At 44.0% G+C, this 19,159-nt stretch overlaps 1 protein-coding gene across 1 annotated transcript in view; it reads right to left on the minus strand.

Moving 5' to 3' along the window:
* CASQ2 (calsequestrin 2) overlaps window positions 1-19,159 on the minus strand; it is a 63,335-nt gene that overhangs the window by 34,120 nt on the left and 10,056 nt on the right. Inside the window, exons 2-4 of the mRNA XM_046645836.1 lie at window positions 6,730-6,814; window positions 3,903-4,003; window positions 2,316-2,427 (exon numbers count right to left, since the gene is read on the minus strand). Coding sequence (XP_046501792.1) covers window positions 2,316-2,427; window positions 3,903-4,003; window positions 6,730-6,814 — 298 coding nt within the window. The remainder of the gene's footprint in view (window positions 1-2,315; window positions 2,428-3,902; window positions 4,004-6,729; window positions 6,815-19,159) is intronic.

Raw genomic sequence — 19,159 nt, forward strand, 5'->3', positions numbered from 1 at the left:
AATTCAAACTTAAAAAGGAGGTTGAAATGGCTCACTAGTAATTTTATTATTTAAATTTTAAGAAAAATTCATAAGACCAGTAGAGCAATACTGTGTATTCCTAAGGAAATGCTTTATCATTATTTTGAAATACATGATACAAAAAAGTTCAACTGGATCTGAAATCTATTCAAATAATCATAAGAAATTTTAGCACTACATTTGTCATTGAAAAGGAAAGTAATAGCTGTTAGATTGAAAGAACGCTTATATCCTCGAAGGACGATTTAGCGATTGGATTATCTAAATTCTGGTCAATGGTAAGAAAAGATTGTTCATCAACCAAAGAAAAAGCAGTGAATGCTGTTGTGTCATTTGCCACCATCCACATGTGCAGGAAAGTCTCTTGTCAATGGTGACTATCGAGAATTTAGAGAGATCATTTAAAACCTTGATCAGGAATTGCCTGTTGCTACTTCAACCATAAAACCTAATTATCAAAAGCTGTATTCTTAGAAGGAAGCACAAGATTCTCATTCAAAATCTAAAAAGATTTTATTTTTACAATGCAATGTTTGATATCTTTTCTATTATTTTGTATATTGTTATTATATTATATAAAGAAAGTAAAAAAATATTTTTCCCCCTTAGTCCGAATGTCTTCCAGTTTACCCCTATGTGTTGTACAAGCATCACCACATTTTGTGTGGGTCATGACCTGACCAAGTTTGTGAAGTCTTGAAAGTACAGCCCGGTGGTAAGTGTATGAGCTCTAACGCCAGATTCCTGGGATTTAAATCTTGGCTTTACCACTTATTTACTAGCTGTGTGATATTGGGTACTGATAATAATGGTAACTACCTTACAGGCTAGTTGTGAGAATGAAATTAAGGCATCTACATAAAGCTCCTGCATAGGCCCTGGCGTATGGTTTGTGTTAATTAAATGGAATTGTTACTGTTACTAGTTTAGGGGAGGGGAAGATAGGAACTGGAAGACGTGCTCTTGTCCCAGTCTTGCCTTGCCTCCCTCCTTATCTGCTATCCTGAGCTTAATGGAGGTACTCAGAAGTGAAATTTCCACTCAGAAGTGAAATTAGCACATTTCCACTATGATCTGCCCATGGAGGAGAGAGAAACAGAAAGATGGAAAGGAATGGGAACATTGGGAAGAGGGGCAGGGGGAGACAGAAACAGATAAAGAGAAATAGAAGGAAATAAAATAAAGAGGAGAACGTAGAAAGGGGCAGGAGAATCACTGCAGAGTGGTCAGCATCTATGTAGAAATGTGAAAACTGAAATAAAGTCACCTAAAGAAGAATGGGGGCAAAACTCCCTGGCCAGCCTCCTTCCCCCAACACACTCTTAAGGAGGGTGAATAGAGGCTTTCATGCAGAAAATGAGAAGACAGTTAAGTTGGGAGAGAGAAAATTGGTGGGTTGTTGATGAGATGACTAAGGATGCCAGTTGGCAGATTGGGTAAAGAAACAGCTTTGCAAGTACTTTCAAAATATTTTTGAGTTTCCAGAAATGGTCATAATCAGCCCTTATTTGCCCCTCCCCCATGTGCTAATGCAACCAGATTCATTCTCATAGTTACGCCCACTCCCCCAACACTTTCCCTCCCTACGAGGCTGACACCAGAAAAACCTTAGTTCCTTGGGTCCGTGCTGCCAAAGCAGTTTAAAAAATGTGCTCAAATGTGATCCCTTCTCTTCCTGACTCCCACTCACCACCCTCTCACCCCGTATGGGTTGTGGTGATGCTATGATGTGTTCCTGCGCCCACCCAAACCCTGGCCACACAGCTTTCAAAGGGAGTATACCCAAGGGTGTGGCCATGCTGCTGCAGGCAGCTTTAGCGGTCAGCAGGAGTTGACCAGCAATTTTCCACATTGTGCTGCAGCTGCTAAGCCCATCCCTACCCCAGTTTTCCTCTAATGCTGTCCAGGTGACTGAGAAACTCTCCAACTGATGACCATGGGAGCTGCCAACATCAGGCAGAAAGCCCACTATTTGCCTCATATTAGGGAAGAATCCCATTGGCAGATGGGCAGGTGGAAAAAGTGGAGGAAGAGCTCTTCTTTCTTCTTTAAAACACTCAACCCCCCTTCCATGCCAGAGAACATGGCCCAGCCTCAATGTTCTTTCAGCTCCTCTGCCTATTTTGCATGATTTCTGCACATGCATCCCCTTACACAGGGTGCAAGGAAGATTCTCCCTCTATTCTAACCAGCACAGGACATGCCGATGGCCCATCCTCTTTATGGATAATCTAACATACACTGTTGGGAAAAGAACCTTTAGGCTGACAGGCTGGAGTTGACACACCACTTACATTCTGAGTCCTGACTCTTGAAAAAGCCAATGAGTTTGATCTGGTCCTCAATGCGTTCAAAGGCTTGGACTTCCAGTTTGCTGTTGATGATCTCCACAGGATCTTCAATTAGCTGAAATGCCACACACACACACAAAATATGTTCACATAAGAGAACGGTTTCTTCCCCAGTGGGGAAATCAGGCACGTGTGTAGAGTGCTTCCGAGGGAAGTTGTGGACTTTGTGCTTGGGGCCTCAGCATCCATCCCACTCTTCCCAATGAGCACAGCAGCAGTGCCTTTTGAGGAACTGACCTTAACTCACGTTGGCATGGGGGCAATTCTATTTCCCTTGCCAGTTATTGATTCAGGAATGGCAGATGACCCAATGCTGACCAATGACTCTTCAGGGTAGTTTGGCTAAAGGCTTTGGGAAAGTTCTGCTTTCCTTTTAAGAGAGCAATGGGAGGTCAGATTTTTTCCCCCTCATTGGAGGAAATGTGATGTATCAGCTTCTGATGCTGGCTATCTTGTAACCAACTTGAGAACAGTCAAGTTGAGGACAAAGCCAACAAACTGAAAAGAGCATTTTCTGTGATTTACGGAGAAAAGGGAGCTAGAGCCCTGATTTGATCACATCTAAATCTGCCCTCACTCTGGTCTTCCATTCATGTGGGTCAATCACATTGCTCATTGTTTAAGGCAGTCGAGTCTGGTTTCTGTTGTGTGCATCTGAAAGTCTCCACTTAGCCAACAGAGCTGGGGCAGTGCCTTGTTGGCCTGGAGTTGTTCTGTTGCCCCCCTCAATTTTTTTAGGGCTTGCAGGTATGGATCAATGAGAGGGATAAGCAGAATCTATGGGCATTTTTTTTGTAGGTGGCCTTCAACTCACTTCTGACTCTCTCTGGGCTTTTGAGACTGTGAAGAAGAGGCAATAGGCCACCGTGGACTAGCTGATAGATGAGGAACCATCAGTGTGGACGTTCCTTATCTCTTCAGGAATCTGTGTTCAAAAGCATTTCACTTCACAGCTGTTATTGAAAGTGTAAGTTTGTCTCTGGATAAAATATGTTTATAGCATTAGTTCCTCTATTGGCCTGAGCACATAAATCTGAGGGTGTTGTACCTCCATGGCTGAGAAGGAGTATGTTATTGGGGGGCTCACCAGCCCTGCTTCTCTTTATTTTGCCCTGAGGGTAACTCAGCTGATTGTTAGTCCTCTTCCTACTCAATCTTCAGGTGGTTATCCACCTCTCTTTCCCACACTCCCCAGCTCCTCTTCAGAAGCCCTGGAACAGAGCCGGGGGGACCTCTGGGGATGTTGGTGTATAGCTGCTAAGAGAATTAACATGTTACTCCTACATAGTCCTGATTTGTGACCCTCTGGTCACTAATAAAACAGTTTCTAAGGTGACTTAGGGGCCAGCTTCCCAGTAGAAGTAAATAGTGCTGAGATTCAGGCACTCCTTAGTTTTTCGTGAAGCCTGAGAAATCTGTCTTAGATCCAGTCCATTTATCCAGCTTATCTGTTCTTACTTTGGGGTTTTACTTTCTGCTATGTTTGAACCCAAACAGCTCCGTGCAGGGCCACTGTGCATAAATGCTTACATCCAAGAGGAACTCCACCAAGACATCAGCTGCAAACTCGCCATCAAACTCAATTGTGCGGTCACCCTTGAGAATATACAGGCTTCCTTCTTCATCAAAACCTGGAAGAAACAGAGTCAGGTCATCCCGATGTAAGAAGAGCCATCTTGTTGGCCGAGGTCTGGCTCAGGGTCTCTGGGTGACAGTGGGGTCAGGATCAGTGGAACCAGCATTAGCTTTAGAATCAATTCCTGAGAAACCACACTTCTGAAGGGCTTCTAAAGTAGAGATGCGAATTGAAATAGTCAAGAACCAACAATTCTACCTGGACTTTAACTTGAAAGAAAAATCTATTCTCCACTCCACCACTGCTTTAATTTTCCAAATACTGCTGACCCCACTTACCTTCTCAGAACATTTCCACGCCCACTGCCCAGTTGACTTCCTAGCCTGTCATTCAAGTCCCTCCACAACCTAGTGTGCTAAATCGTATGCTTCACCTTCTCCCCTGGGTAGCCCTGCACTCCTTTAAGAGCGGCTTTCTTAAGGCTTGTGCACTCCCTTTGCTTCTTGCCCACGTGCTGATATGAAAGGATCACAGAGCATGATTCTCTACACAGATGTTCTCCTCATGCCCCAAATTTGGAGCAACCTCCACTAGCCCCCCCACCAAATCCTGCCCAGGTTAAGGACTCATTTTTCCCAAGAAGACCACCCCAATCTCCCTTACTATTATTGATCTTCTCTCAGCTCCATTTACATGTACTCACTCTAACAGTAAGCTCTCTACAGGTAGGACCACTGTCATCTTGGTATCCCAGTGCCTTGCATAGAGCCTGGACACATCAGGCACCCCATAAATGTTTGTGGCCAGAACAAACAGCTTGCTTTTCTGTTATAGCTGAATTCTGCGCATCTACTTTTCCCAGTTAGCCAAGAATGCTGCAAGGGCAGGTTCTGCATCTTCTTTTCTACTCTCTATCACTCTTGGCATAATGCTGTGCACTTAACAAATGTTCACTGGAAAACTGTATTACCCCCAGGAATACTAAATAGCTGAGGCTGGCGTTGAGTCCAACTGGATGGCGTCCTTAATTCCTTAGATTAATTGTTTTCAAACTCTCTATTAGCTGCAGAATGCTTTCTCCAAAGGAACTCGTCTGCAGAGCCTCTAGGGAAAGAAAGTCTGGCCCACTGCCTGCTGTGTCCCAGGGCACATCTGAAGAGCTCCAGGCACATAACAGAGCACCATTTGTAAATCTAAAGGAGTAGTGTACTAGGGATCCTTGAAGCGGGAATGACTGATCACAGAGAGTACTATGGGGAACACCAGCCAGTTGGATTTTGCTCTGAGTAAAACCAGTCAGGGGGCTGTTGCACCAGTTCAGGCACAGTCTGATGGAGACCAAACTCAGGCAAATGGAAGAGAGGATGAAAACGAAGGAGCAGGTCCACCATATACAACTGTCCTGTGAAATCCGAGGATAAAATAGTCAGAAAGAACTGCTCCAGGTCCTCCAGGCTGAGCTTGGAGAAAGGTTCATTTAGACATTTCAAACCCCAGCACATCTTCCTCTGGGAGAATATCCATCAGTCCATTCTTACAGGCGCTTGCCCAACTTGTCCCTCATAAATTTTTAGATGACTGGAACCCTAATCTTTTCCTCTAACTAAATTTACTAGAAATTCTCCCAAATTCAACTTCTCATTAAAACAATGGGAAAGGAGAAGTCTAGAGAATCAAGAGGTCCTGGAGAAGGAGAAAGAACTCATTAAATTGCTTTGGGCTAGGGAAAGAGTTCAACACACTTTGCTCCCCTGCTCAAGGGGGGAAAAATTCCTTAATTTGTGTCCAGGGAAAGAGATACCCCAGATATTTTTAATAATTTATTATCATTTTATAGTCATGAGTTCTTCCTTGTATCCAACCTAAATACTGTCCTAAAATTTGTCTTAAAAAAAATGGGCTAGTCTTCTTGAAAATAAAATAGAAAACAGTTGTCTGTAATTCTCCAAGATAATGAAATTTCATGTACCTGAAGGTATTTACTGAGCCTCCGCCAGTCTTTTTTTTTTCTTTTCCTGTGCTTACTACCCCAAATCCAATTAACCTTTCCTCAAAGGTCCTGTTTTATAACCTCCTGCTATTTTTTTTAATAGCCATTCTTCACTGGTCATGCAGAAAAAGCAAAACGGGCAGCACATGTATGTGTGTATTCAAAAACCAGAGGAGTTACCTATATTCTCTCTCCTTGGAATTAGAGGAGTGAGAATCTTAAAGTGCCCCGGCACTTAAGCATGACATATTGACACGAGAGACTGCAGCTTGCACTGTGTAGTCACTTAACCATAGCTCATCTAAATCCTCCCTCTCGTCCTTGGTGATAATGTCCAGCTGGGGTTTAGCCTTAAATTCAGAAACCACTGGCACCCCAGGGTCACTACTATTAATGCTATCTTTTGTTGGCTGTTTCAGCCACGAGGTAAGGAAATAACAGGTGATGGAAGCAGAGATTTGATCTCCCTCAGAGACATGATGTGATCATGGCGGTGAGAACGAGAACCTGGGAGCTGAAAACTGAGGTTTGAAGCTTTAGTGTCAGTTTCTGCAGGAAGAAACCCTCTTCATTGAATTGATACAAAGACATATTAGATGATTGATGTGAAACCATTCAATTCAGGCCAATATTTACTTTTATGAAACTCTTCCCCAACCCAAGACTAAGATATGCAGGACCATTTTACGTTCATTTAAAAATAATCCAGTTATGCAAGAAGAAATTAAACTGCACTATTTTTGCAAGACATGTTTGTTTCTTCCTGATATTTCTCAAAAAATCACACTTACCCAGTTTCTTGGCAAGCTTGGCTTCTTTCTTGGCATCCACCATCACAAAGCCTATATCTTTGTGTTCCAGGACCTGGGCCACAAGCTGAAGGGAAAGACAAGTTGGAGAGTGAGTGGGCCAAGAGTAGAAAGATGGTAGAAAATATCATGGGATAATATTTTGATGTACTGACAGGAGGGTTTTCCTCCATACTTCCTGTTACTCTGTGACCAATTTAAGCTGCAGCAAAGGGAGTCTATGCTTATCCCCTCAGGAAAAGGGCGATTCAGCACAATGCTGAGAACCAAGGAGAGAAACTGTGAGGATCAGACCTAAGACATAAGATTTGGAAGAATATATCCACTGTCACACACCCTTCTCTGCCCTCAGGGTGGATAACATTGAATTTGGTTAGAGGAGAATCGCAAAGGAAGCAAAGGGTACTTGATACCCATGGATGTCTGACAAGGGGCTCCGAGCCCTTCCTGAAGCACCAAATGAACCTAGGGTGGGATGGGGACACAAGAAGATTCCTGATAGGCTGAGGGGCCTTCGAATAAAAGAGGCTGTGTCCCAATGCCCAAGCATAGTCCCAGAGTCCCTCCAACCCCTGCGTTTGTGAAGTAGGAACGCCCATTGAGTGTATCTGGCAAATAGAACCCAGATGGCCTCAAGGCTTCCTGCAGCCCATCGAGAAGAAGAACTAACAGAATACCTGGAGTGGACCCATCAGCCCCAAAGGTGAGGAGGATTCAGCAGCATCCTAGGTGGGCAGATAGCTGAAGACTATTCTGGGTGGACCCCAGCATAGATGATGACAGCACCACAAGATTAGCATCACGTTCATGAATCCCTGAAACTTAGATATAAGCAGGTAGGGAAACCCTCACCTGACTGAGATCTAATTCCTGCCATCTCGCTGAATGGGGCCTTGAAGGAGAAATGGAGTGGAGCAGCTACCAGAGAGATCATGAAGCACTAATATTAATTTTTTTGTTCTTAAACTTTTTTAAAAGATAACTGTAGACTAACCTGTAGTTGTAAGAAACAAAACAGAGAGATTCCTTGTACATTTTACTTAGTTTTCCCCAAAACAGCATCTTGCAAAACTATAACACAATATCACAAACTGGATGCCAGCATTGATGTAGTCAAGATACAGAACATTCCCATAGCCACAAGGATCGCTCATGTTGTCCTTTTATAGTCACACCCACTTGCTTCCACCCTCATCCCCTCCCTAACCCTTGGCAACCACTAATCTATTCATTTCCATAATTTTTCATTTCAAGAATGTTGTCTGAGTTGAATCCTATAGTATGTAACCTTTTGGGACTGGCTCTTTTCACTCCTCATATTTCTCTGGAGATTCATCCCAACTGTTGGTGTGTATCAGTAGGTCATTCCTTTTTCTTACTGAGTAGTATTTCCCTGGTATGGAGGTACCACCGTTTGTTCAATCATTCATCCATTGAAGGACATCTGCTTTCTAGTTTTTAGCTGTTATGAATGAAGCTGCTATAAACATTTGTGCCCAGGTTTTTGTGTGAAGGTTAGTCTTAAATTTCCTAGGATAAATACTGAGGAGTGCAATTGCTGAGTTATATGTTAATTGCATGTTTAATTTTTAAAGAAACTGCCAAACTGTCTTCGGGAGTGGCTGTACCACTTTACATTCCCACCAGCAATGTGGTGATGAGTGATCCAGTTTCCAGTTCTTCTGCATCCTTGTCAGCATTTGGTGCTGTCGCTATTTTCATTTTAGCCATTCTAACAGATCTGTAGTGATATCTCATTATGGTTTTAATTTGCGTTTTCCTAAGGGCTAATGATGTTGAAGGGATAATATTGCCACCTGTGTGTTGTCTTCCATGACATGTCTGTTCATGTCTTTTGCTTATTTTCTAAGTGGATTGTTTTTTAATTTTTGAGTTTTGAGAGTACTTTAATATTAGTCCTTTTTCAGATACATGGTTTACAAATATTTTCTCCCACTCTGTAGCTTATCTTTTCATCTTCTTACTGGGATCTTTCACAGAACAATTTTTTTTTATTTTGACAAAATCCAATTTATCAGTTTTTCTGTTTATGGATTTTGCTTTTAATGTTAAGTCTAAGAACTCTTTGCACCAGCCCTAGATCCTGAAATTTTCTCCTAATTTTTTTCCTAAAAGTGTCATAGTTTTACATTTTACATTTAAGTCCAAGATCCATTTTGAGTTAAATTTTGTGTAAAATGAGAGACATGTTGAGGTTCTTCTTTTTTCTTTTGCCAATGGATGTCCAACTGTTCCACCACCGTTTGTTGAAAAAGCTGTCTCTCTTCCATTGAATTGCTTTTGCACATTTGTCAAGGATCAGTTAACACAATTACGTGAGTTTATTTCTGCTTTCTCCATTCTGTCCCTCTGTCTTGATTACAGTAGCTACATAATGTCTCGAAAGTGAATTGACTACCTCTTCCCAATTTACTCTTCTTTTCCAAAATTGCTTTATCTAGTCTAATTCCTTTATATTTCTGCATAAACTTTAGAATAATCTTGTCTATATTTACAAGAAAAAAATCTTACTAGGAATTGCATGGAATCTTTAAATCTGTATACTAACCTGGAGAGAACTGACATATTTACTATGTTGAGTCTTCTAACTCAAGAACATAGTATGTCTCTCCATTTATGCAGATCTTTGAATTATACATAAGTATCTAAATTTTTGAGTGATTATAAATAGTATTGATTTTTAATTTCAGTGTCCAAGTGTTTATTGCCTATACATATATATATGTAGAAAACTGGTTTTTGTATGTTTATCGTGTATCTTGCAACCCTGCCAAATTATTATTAATTCTAAGAGGTTTTTGTTTTGTTTTTTTTGTAGATTCCTTGGGATTTTCCATATAGACAATTATGTCATCTGCAAATAGGGACAGTTTATTTCTTCCTTTCCAATCTGTATGCCTTTTATTTCCTTGTATTTCCTTATTGCACTAGAGAGAAGTTCCACCACTATGTTGAAAAAGAGTGGTAAGAGTGGACATCTATGCCCTGTTCTCAATCTTAAAGATCTGTTTTTCCTTTCAGTTCTATCAGTTTTTACTTCACATATTTTTCAGTGCTGTTGCTTGGTATGTATACCTTTAGGATTTCTTGTTTTCTTGAATTGACCCTGGATCTATTTGGCTCTAAAGCTTGTGCTATACATCCCTCTATTTTCTCTTTTATGGTTGCTTCTTTCATTTCTCTCCTCATCCCCATGTCTTCCCTCATTTTTCCCAGCATCTGTGGCTCCTCCTTTGGATTTCCTCTCCTGTATAACTTCTCTGAGGGCTTTCTTTGCCTAGTCATGCTTCCCTCCCTGACCTTCTCACAGGCTGTCTATTCTCTTTCTTTCTCTCTGGCTCCTAAGCACTCCCATTCTTCTAAGGCTAAGGATATCGGGAAGAAGTACAGAGAGCTGCTCTATGGAGTGCCATGGTGACTGGGGGTGGAGAGGAAGGTAGCAAATGACACTCCATCTTTCGTGCAGTTTTCTCTCCTTTTTTGGATTTTGGCTGAGACTAGGGAAGGCTTAGGATGAAAGACATCATCATCAGTGTTTATGTTATGACTCAGCTTGAGCTTTCCTGAATTAAATGGGCCAATCTTTCTGCAAAGTCACTTGGCTTTAGTCTGTTGCATTCAATTTATTAGACAAGGTCATTTTTGGATGAGTTTTCTGGTTTTCAGTGTAAGCCACTCCATCCTATTTAATGCTGCTAAAACTTTAACTTAAATATTCCCTTGTCTATAATTCAAAATTAATGATGATGAGACCTAATGGCTTTGTGATATTAGTAAGTACCCCTACTTCTAGAGCATGAATAGTGGTTCTTAAACTTCACTGTGCATAAAAATCACCTAGGGTGCTGGTTAAAATAGGGCCTCCTGTGCCTCGGCACCAGAAATTAGAGAATAGAGCTGGGGTGGGGCTCAGGAATCTACGTTGTCATAAACCACACTACCACACCCCATGATTCTGATGCAGCTGATCTCATCCACACTCTGGGAAACAGTGCTATAAACATCAGTTCATCCAAATGTGATATGGCATAACGTTTTCCAACTGAGACCCACAGGCCCATGCTTGGTCCTGTTGGCCCTGTTGGTCCCTCCGCCTTAGGCATAAACATTAATAATAGTAAGAATATAAGAGATTAACTCTGAGAACTAAACAGAGAATTTAACTCCAACCTCTCTGAGGCATACACCACCAAGTTTTGTTGGTTTTTAGGTAGATGCAAATATGTGCCTCTCCTAGGCATGTAAAGCACGGCCTGTTGGTTACCTTACTGATATTTATATGTAACTTTTGAAGATGTGCAAGTGGAAGACGCTATCCCAGATGAACTCAGTTCTGTTTTCCTGGTTTCCTGTTTAAGCACAGCCAATCACTGTCCTAGGCATAGGTGGATAGATAGAGCTGGCAGTCAGTCACAGATGGATCAGGAACCCACGCTGGCTGAGACCTGCCCGCCTCATCCTTGGCACACTTACACGCAATCCCTGCAGCACCCCATCACTCTCGCCTCCCACCCTGATTAGGCCAAAAGTCTGCCCTTGGAGCTCTGTCATCACTTCCATCAGCCCTAGCAAGCACCTTTCATGGGTCTAAGCTAAAGGTGGCCAGGGCTGGCAGCAACCCAAGAGAGTACAATGTGACTGAGTGAGGGGAGGACGGCTGTGGTGAAAGCTTGGAGCCTTCTACGCTGACTCCTGACATGACCCGTTCCCCCCAGGACCAGAAGCCCCTGCTGGGTTGGTAGAACAGGCAAGACATTGTCTGCCTCTCACACTAGGCTCAGGCTCATCTCTGCCTTTGCTCAGGCCCTAAATCTCCAGCTCATGTGTTCCTTTCTCCACTCTCCTGCAACCCAGTCTTGCTGTGCTCTCTCAAGTTGCTGCCAACCCTGGCCACCCCTAACTGCAAAGCCCAGCTCCAGACTCATCTTTCACTCCAGCCTCCTTTCTGTGAATTCCAATAGCCCATGGCAGGACACAGCACTCTGACACATATTTTGCCATCATCAGAGTCGTGTATAAGTCTCTTCTGTATTGTGACTCTTTCCTCCCTGAGGAGAAGGACCCCATTTTATGCTTCTTTAGTATCTAAGTTCCTTAGAGACACTCAGCATACTTTGGATGAATGGATGGACTGGCCCAAGTACTTCACAAGTTCAAGGGACTTTTGAGCCAAAGAGGGAAGAGGCAATTATCACCAATTACAGTGATTAAGAGTTACAAATATGAGGAGGAGAAAAGATACAGTCAATATGTCTCCTAAATTCCCAGAAAACTAGAATACTCGTTCCAGATCTGACTGTAATTTTCCCCCATTGACTTATAACCTTTCTTCTGCTGGTTCGGTTGGTTTGTTTGTTGGGTTGGTTGGTTACTTCCGACAGCCTTGCCCATTGTCCATCTTAGAGAATGGGGTTGGTGCGTGCAGCTCCTGGACATTGGTGCAGTGCTCATTCTTTCCAGAAGCATGACTGCTTATTCTTTTGAGTACAGTGATAGCTTTTTTAAAAGTTCTATTAAATAATATGCATAACTCAATAGTAAAGAACTTGATATTTGTAGTTTCCCCTTACCCTCTCTTTTATATATAAATATATATATGGATGGATGCGTATTTCATTGTGTAGCTATTTATTGTATTGTTGTTACCTCTGTACTGAGGGGGTCAAAGCAGATCTCATCTTTAAGTGAATAAATGACCCAGGGATAATCTATCCCTGCAGTTAAGACGACAGAGCTTGAAATTAGAGACCTGGATTCCTGACTTCGTCACAAGTGCCTTGACTCCACTGTAAAATATGAACAACAACAGTATCTGTCTCATAAGGCTGCTTTGAAGATTAAATGAGATAATGCGTGTAAAGGCTTCACACAGTTCTTGACATACAGTAAGTGCTTAATACATGTTAGATTTTCTTTGTGTAATATTATGACAGCTGGATAGGATTCTGGACCTTGTGCTAATTCAGAAATACTAAAGCCTGATGTATTGGATGGAAAGAGAACAATAACTCTTAATTGAGGACCTACTATGTTCAAGTTACTGTGCTAAACTCAAATGTGTGAGACACACTTCAGCATCAAGGACTTGTGATCTCATCAGGGATGAAGCTAATGAAAAATTAGTTGGTAGGTGCTGAAGGACTAAGATGGAAAATAAGGGCTTTGGAGTCTTAAAGAGAGAGAGAGCTCCTGGGTAGGGAGGTCAAATCATGCAGAGCCTGGAGGGTTGTGGTAAGTAGTGTTGATTTCATTTCCATGCACTCAGGATGAAATCTAAAATCCCCACCATGGCCAACAAGGCCCTGCACTGTTGGCCCACCTGCCTCTTTGGCCTCTTATTAATACACTCTTCTTCAGTTCCTCAAAGCACTGAGCTCTTTCCTGCCCCAGGAAGTCTTTGCACAGGATCACCTCGCTCAGCTGTGCTCCCAAGCCCTAGGCTGGGCACGGGCTGAGCTGCCTGCAGGGGACACCTTGCTCTATTCACACAAAGGCTCTAGACGTGCTCTGCTCCCACCAATGCTCTTCCCTCCATTCTTCACCAACTCCTACTATCCTTGAAGTCCATGCATAAAAGTCAGTCCCTAAAAGGCATTTCTTGACTCCAAGTCTGAATTGGGTGCCCTTTTTACACCTGTCCATAGGGCCCTGTGCTTTTCCTTCACAAGCCTTTCTCAGTTTGTAAGTACACATTAGCTTATACGATCATTTGTCTACCAGTTATCCATTTGATAGCCTGTAAGCTCCAAGTCCACATCTGCTTTCCTACCCCTGCTACCTCTAGCATCTAGCACAGTGCCTGAGCAGAGTAGATCTCAAAAAACATTAGTTTCTTGCCCTCCATGTGATTTCACTTATAATGTGAAATCTAAAAAAACCCCCAAAACTCCAAACTCATAGGTATAGAGAAAAGATTAGTGGTTGCCAGAGGTCGGGGTCGGGGGTGGGCAAAATGGGTGAAGGAGGTCACAAGGTACAAACTTCTAGTTAAAAGATAAGTAAGTCCTGGAGATGGGGACTATAGTTAACGATACTGCATTGCATATTTGGAAGTTGCTAAGAGAGTAGATCTTTAAAGTTCTCATCATAAGAAAAATATGTTTGTAACTATGTGAGGTGATGAATATTAACTAAATTTATTGTGGTGACCATTTTGCAATATATGCATATATCACATGATTATGTTGTACGCCTAAAACTAATACAACGTTATTTGTCAATTATATCCCAATGAAAAAAATTTTTCATTAAACATTTTTGTAAAATGAAAATAAGAGAATTTTAAAGGCATCTGGTTAAATTAATTAAGAGAGTTCTTATATTACTAAATTCATCTGTAAAATAAAAAAGTGGTAAACAATGCCAAGTTTTTTTCCTATCATTTAGCTCTCTATGTGAGCCGCCACCACAGTATGATGACTGACAGACAGGCGGTGTGGTTCCAAGACAGGGAAGCAAAACCAGGCTGCTGCAGGGAGAGCACTGAATCTTAACCACTGGACCACCAGGGCTGGCTCGATTTTCCTATCATTTAAATCCCAAATTTAGGGGCTGGCCCCATGGCCGAGTGGTTAAGTTCGCACACTCCGCTGCAGGCGGCCCAGTGTTTCATCAGTTCGAATCCTGAGGCAGCGTCCCACATGCCACAACAAGAAGGACCCACAACAAAGAATATACAACTATGTACTGCGGGGCTTTGGGGAGAAAACGAAAAAAATAAAATAAAACCTTTAAATCCCAGATTCATAGGATGAACATTCAATTCCAGATTTTCAAAAAAAATCTACTTTTACAGATCTGAAACCCATTCTGAAAAGAAGAATTGTTACTCTATTTTGTATTTGTATACTGAATGGATTACTGTTTCGTGTCCATGTTGCACAGGAAATAGCCTTTAAATTGTAGTTTTAAAGAACTATGTTTCTCTGGTTGGTACCACCTTTCAAGTACAATGTGAGCAGTTTTAAATTAAGCAATTTCACATGAAAATTGAGATTTCTGGCTTTCCTTGGAAAATCATAAGAGCTGGGCCCACATCAGTACTTGCAGGAAAAAAAATTAGTTTCTAAAATAAACGAAGGAATGAAAGTGGAGACTGCTTGGAAGAGAAGAGGCCAACTAGACTTGAAGGTGGAGGAGCATATAGGCGGGCAGGGGAGAGCAGCAGGAGCATCCCAGGGGAAGAAATGGCAGCAGCGGAGGCTTGGAGGTGCAGGTGGCAAGGTGAGTTGTGGGAGAGCAGGCTGGCTGCCTCGCGCAGAAGGCTTACTTGGGGCAGCTGAAAGGAACAGCGTGTTTAAGGCAGGTGAGAAAGAGCGTGCAGGACTTTGAATATTAGGACGAGCAGTTCTGACTTGGGAGATGTTTGAGTAGAAGAACAATCTGGCTGATTTGAGAGAGATCTCAGGGCATGGACGAGATAGAAAAGAGAGTGGAAAGGAAAAGCATCCAATGGGAGGCCAATGCCATAGTCTGAATGGGAGAGGACTGGGTCACAGACCAAGGTGGTGGCACTGGTTGAAGAGATACTTTGTAAGGTGATGTTCCAAGTGGAGAATCAGTCAGACCTGCTAACTCTTCCGGGGCTTTAGAGAGAGAAGTGAAGGGGACCAAAGGAGAGGAGGAGGCAAGATGATTCCAGGGTCTCCAGCCAGGGAACAGAGTGAAGGACAAAACAGCGATGTCACGAGGGCATGCCAGAACACAGGGCAATGTTCTTAGCTTGGATTTAGATGCAATGAGTTCATGGCAATGGAAGTACAGCTGAGAGCTGGAGACACCAACCTGGGGCTTGGGAAGAGGTCCCAAATGGAGCTGTGGGAGTGAGAAGCGAAGGCGTGAGGGTGGGTGATGTCTTCAGAGAGTAGAGGGTAGGAGAAAAACCACAGGGTCGAGGACTGGCCATCTTTTAGGAAGCAAGAGCAAGAAAAGGAGCCTGCCCTGGAGGCAGAGAGGACTGTGGGAGAAGGAGGGGGAGGACAAGGAACACAGTGCCGTCGCTCCAAAGTCACAGGAGGAGAGAACCTCCAGAAGGAGTGGGTGGTCAGATTGAATGTTGCAGGAGTCACGGAGGGTGGGACCACCATGAGGCCTCTCCTTTCAGGACTGGTAAGTCATGAGTGACCTTTTAGAGAAGAGCTGGGACAGAAGCCAAAGCACTAGCAGTTAAGCTGTTGAGTGGGTGGCAAGGACATGTTAGAGCAGGTGTGGATCACTTGTTCAAGAAGTCTGCCCATGAAAGGAGGGGGACTAACAGCAGCGCCCAGGGGCACGTTCCCTGGGCTGCGTGACTGCTCCCCAGGCCTCCGAGGCCAGCACACGCAATATGCCAGAACCCTATGCCTATGTATGTCCCTCCAAGTCCAATCCCCTTGCAGGACTTTGCCCTCAGCCAGGGAAAGATAGGAAGAAAGCTACATTTGTGCCGCTTCTCAAGAACCATCTCCATGGAGAAGAAAGACGAATTTGCTTCTTGGTCAGAGAGAAGGTGGGGAAGGTGTGGGGTGGCAGAGAAAAGGGAGTGGTAACTTATCGAAGGTAGCTGAGTGGGGGTTACTTTCTGCAGGGTCAAGAATCTGAAAAAAAATCAAGGACTGAGGATCTTGGGGGAAAATGTCACAGATCTTTATTCAAAGCAAATGTCCCTTAGGCCAGTCATTAAAAATACCCTGGCTGCAATCCTGCTCTTTCCGTGTAAGCCAAGAGCCAAACGGCTGACTTCACCCACTGTCCCTGATACCATCTGGCGACACGTCAAGCAATTCAACAACTGTGTGTGCTCCCCTGAAACCTGAGAGCTGACGTTTATCTCCGGTAATCTCCTGTCACTTTCCACCGCCCTCAAATGGGGCCTGGGCTATGTATAGCTGGGGGGCTGGCACATGATGTGTCCATGCAGGAGGCCGGCGAGGGAATGGAACAGCTACTTTATGCGATTCAGGGGAACACCAAGGCCTCTCGGAGCTGCATTGGGTGGCCTCTGAAGGAGTCTCGGGGGAGAGGAAGGCTGTCGATTGTTTTTATTTGCACTTTTGGGCTATCACCTTGGTTGATGGCAAGGAAGAGACTCAAGGGCCAATGCTGTGTGTTCTTTCCACTCCGCCATGTTGAGAAGCAGTGTAACAACAACAGTAAAATAGCATCTCTCGGGCGTTTATTGTATGCCAGATACTGCTCCAACTCCTTACAGGCATTATCTTATTGAATCTTCACAAAACCTACACGAAGTAGAAGTTTGCAGGTGAGGAAATGAAGGCACAGAGAGGTTAACCAACTTGCCCAGGGCCACACAGGCTTAAGTGACACAGCTGAGATTCCAACCCCAACACTCTGGCTCCAGAGCCCAAGCTCTCATCCATTCCATTCCATTCGTTACACCTGGGCCTCAGAGGGCCCTAGGTCCAAATCCTGGTCCAAATTCTTATCAGCTGTGAGACTTTGAGCAGGTCACAACTTCTCTGATCTCAATTTTCTAACACGAGTTCTCATTCTCGCAGGAGTAACATGTATGCAAGTACTTAGTAAATGTTTGTTCCCTGTAAATTCACTATGGGGCAACCTCATGACCCCGAACAGTAGTTCTTGAACCTGAACCAGCATCAGCATCATCAAGAGGGAAGCCTGTGAAAACACAGACCACTGGGCCCCCCCAGAGTCTCTGACGCAGCAGGTCTGGGATGGGACCCCAGGAATCTGCATTTCTGACCAGGTCCCGGATGATGCTCATGCTGCAGGTCCCGGGCCCACACACTGAGAACCACTGCTTCACAACCATCCAACTCACAATCACAGTCTTCCATTGTGTAGCATTTTGTGATGTCCAAACTGACCGAATGAGCGAGGCTATTCCTGGATGCCAGCTTTTTTTCTTTTCATACTAAAAATATTGTTGCAATGAGATTTTTAAAAAATTGCTTTGACTGACATGGGGCTATGCCATGTCCTTTTCCAATTTTTCTCAGCAGAGTTCTGTGCCTGAGAGCCTGTGAAAACGTGGTCCAGCAGCCCAGACCCCGACATTCTCTGGGAGCCCCCTCCTCGTCCTCCCCGGGGAGAGTCCCACGAAGTAGTCACTGCATTCCTGGAGCCAGGGGGAGAGCGTCCCTTTTCTAGCTCAACTGTCCCTAGGTTGGTGCACCTCATCAAAAAAAAAAAAAACCAGCAGGAGGGTTTCTGCTGATGGAGAGACTCCTACATGTAAAATAATGACTGGAAGAAGGGAGCGCTGACTTGTCTTCCCCATAGCGCACGTGCAAAAACAGAAGAGAAACCTGTAACTGCTTGGCTGGGCTTTCTGAAATGTCTGATGGACGTGTATTCTGATAACATCTGCTAACAACAGCAAGGGCCATGGAGGGCTGACTTGCACGGAGAGCTGGAGGTGTCAACGTGCTTCCACATACGCAACACTTTCCAGAACAGCCTTTTACTGAGCACCAAACGTGCGCCTCTCACTTTACACACACCACCTCTTTTCTCTTCCTAAGAACCCTGTGATGAGGGTGTTGTGTTTCCATTTTACAAAGGAAGACACTCGACCTGCAGGAGTTAAGTGACCTGCCTGTGGTTGCATGGTTAGTGCAAGGACTCGACAGTGCAAGGACTCAAACCCAGGCGGGCCTGACTCTACAGCACGTGCTGCTTATGCTGTCAGGAGGCATTGCGATTGCTTTTTATGTGCTGCCTTCACTTTGGTGTCCTGCGCCGAGGTGGCTGTGTGAGCCAGTGTAAGGCAGAGGCAGGTGAGCATGTGAGGGAGCACCTGTCGGCTCGCCTGGCCCTCCTCCCCGCCCAGCACACAGCAGATGGTGAGGAGAGGCCCGCCTGGCGTGGGGCACCGGGCAGCAGGCGGGCACCCCTGGAACGGGTTCTCTGGGCAATCAGGAACTGCTCAGGCCTGCCCAGCCCAGCTCACTGCAAGATGGCGAGCTGGCCACTTTCCTGCGTGGCTGTGCAAAGGGAAACGGCTTATCTGGATCAAACCGCAACCAGTTTATAGAAGAGGGAGCCTCAGAGGCTTCATCATACAGACTCAGGATGTTGGGGGCTGGCTTTCTTGGTGGAACAGGTCGTTCTAGATGCTAAGGCTGAGCTGTTAATTAGTCGAAAATCCTCCGCAACCAACCAGTGAAGTTCAAACTGCAGGAGAGTAGGGCTGATGCTTTTAAAGAAAAGTCTTGTGATTCTGAAACAGATTTTATTTCTTACTTTTTATTTTACTACTTTACATTATAATGGTCCTTATGATAGTTTTTCTAGTGGTGCCTTCCATGGTATCTCAAGTCTCCATTTAAAAATGCATAACTTTGGGAGGAGGGATCCCATGACTCGACATCCTACAGGGCTTGAGCATTATTGAAGGCTTTTTGGCGGTGGGAGTATTGAGAAAAGA

The sequence above is a fragment of the Equus quagga genome, chromosome 18, assembly GCF_021613505.1.
Source record: "Equus quagga isolate Etosha38 chromosome 18, UCLA_HA_Equagga_1.0, whole genome shotgun sequence".
NCBI classification, from domain to species: Eukaryota; Metazoa; Chordata; class Mammalia; order Perissodactyla; family Equidae; genus Equus; species Equus quagga.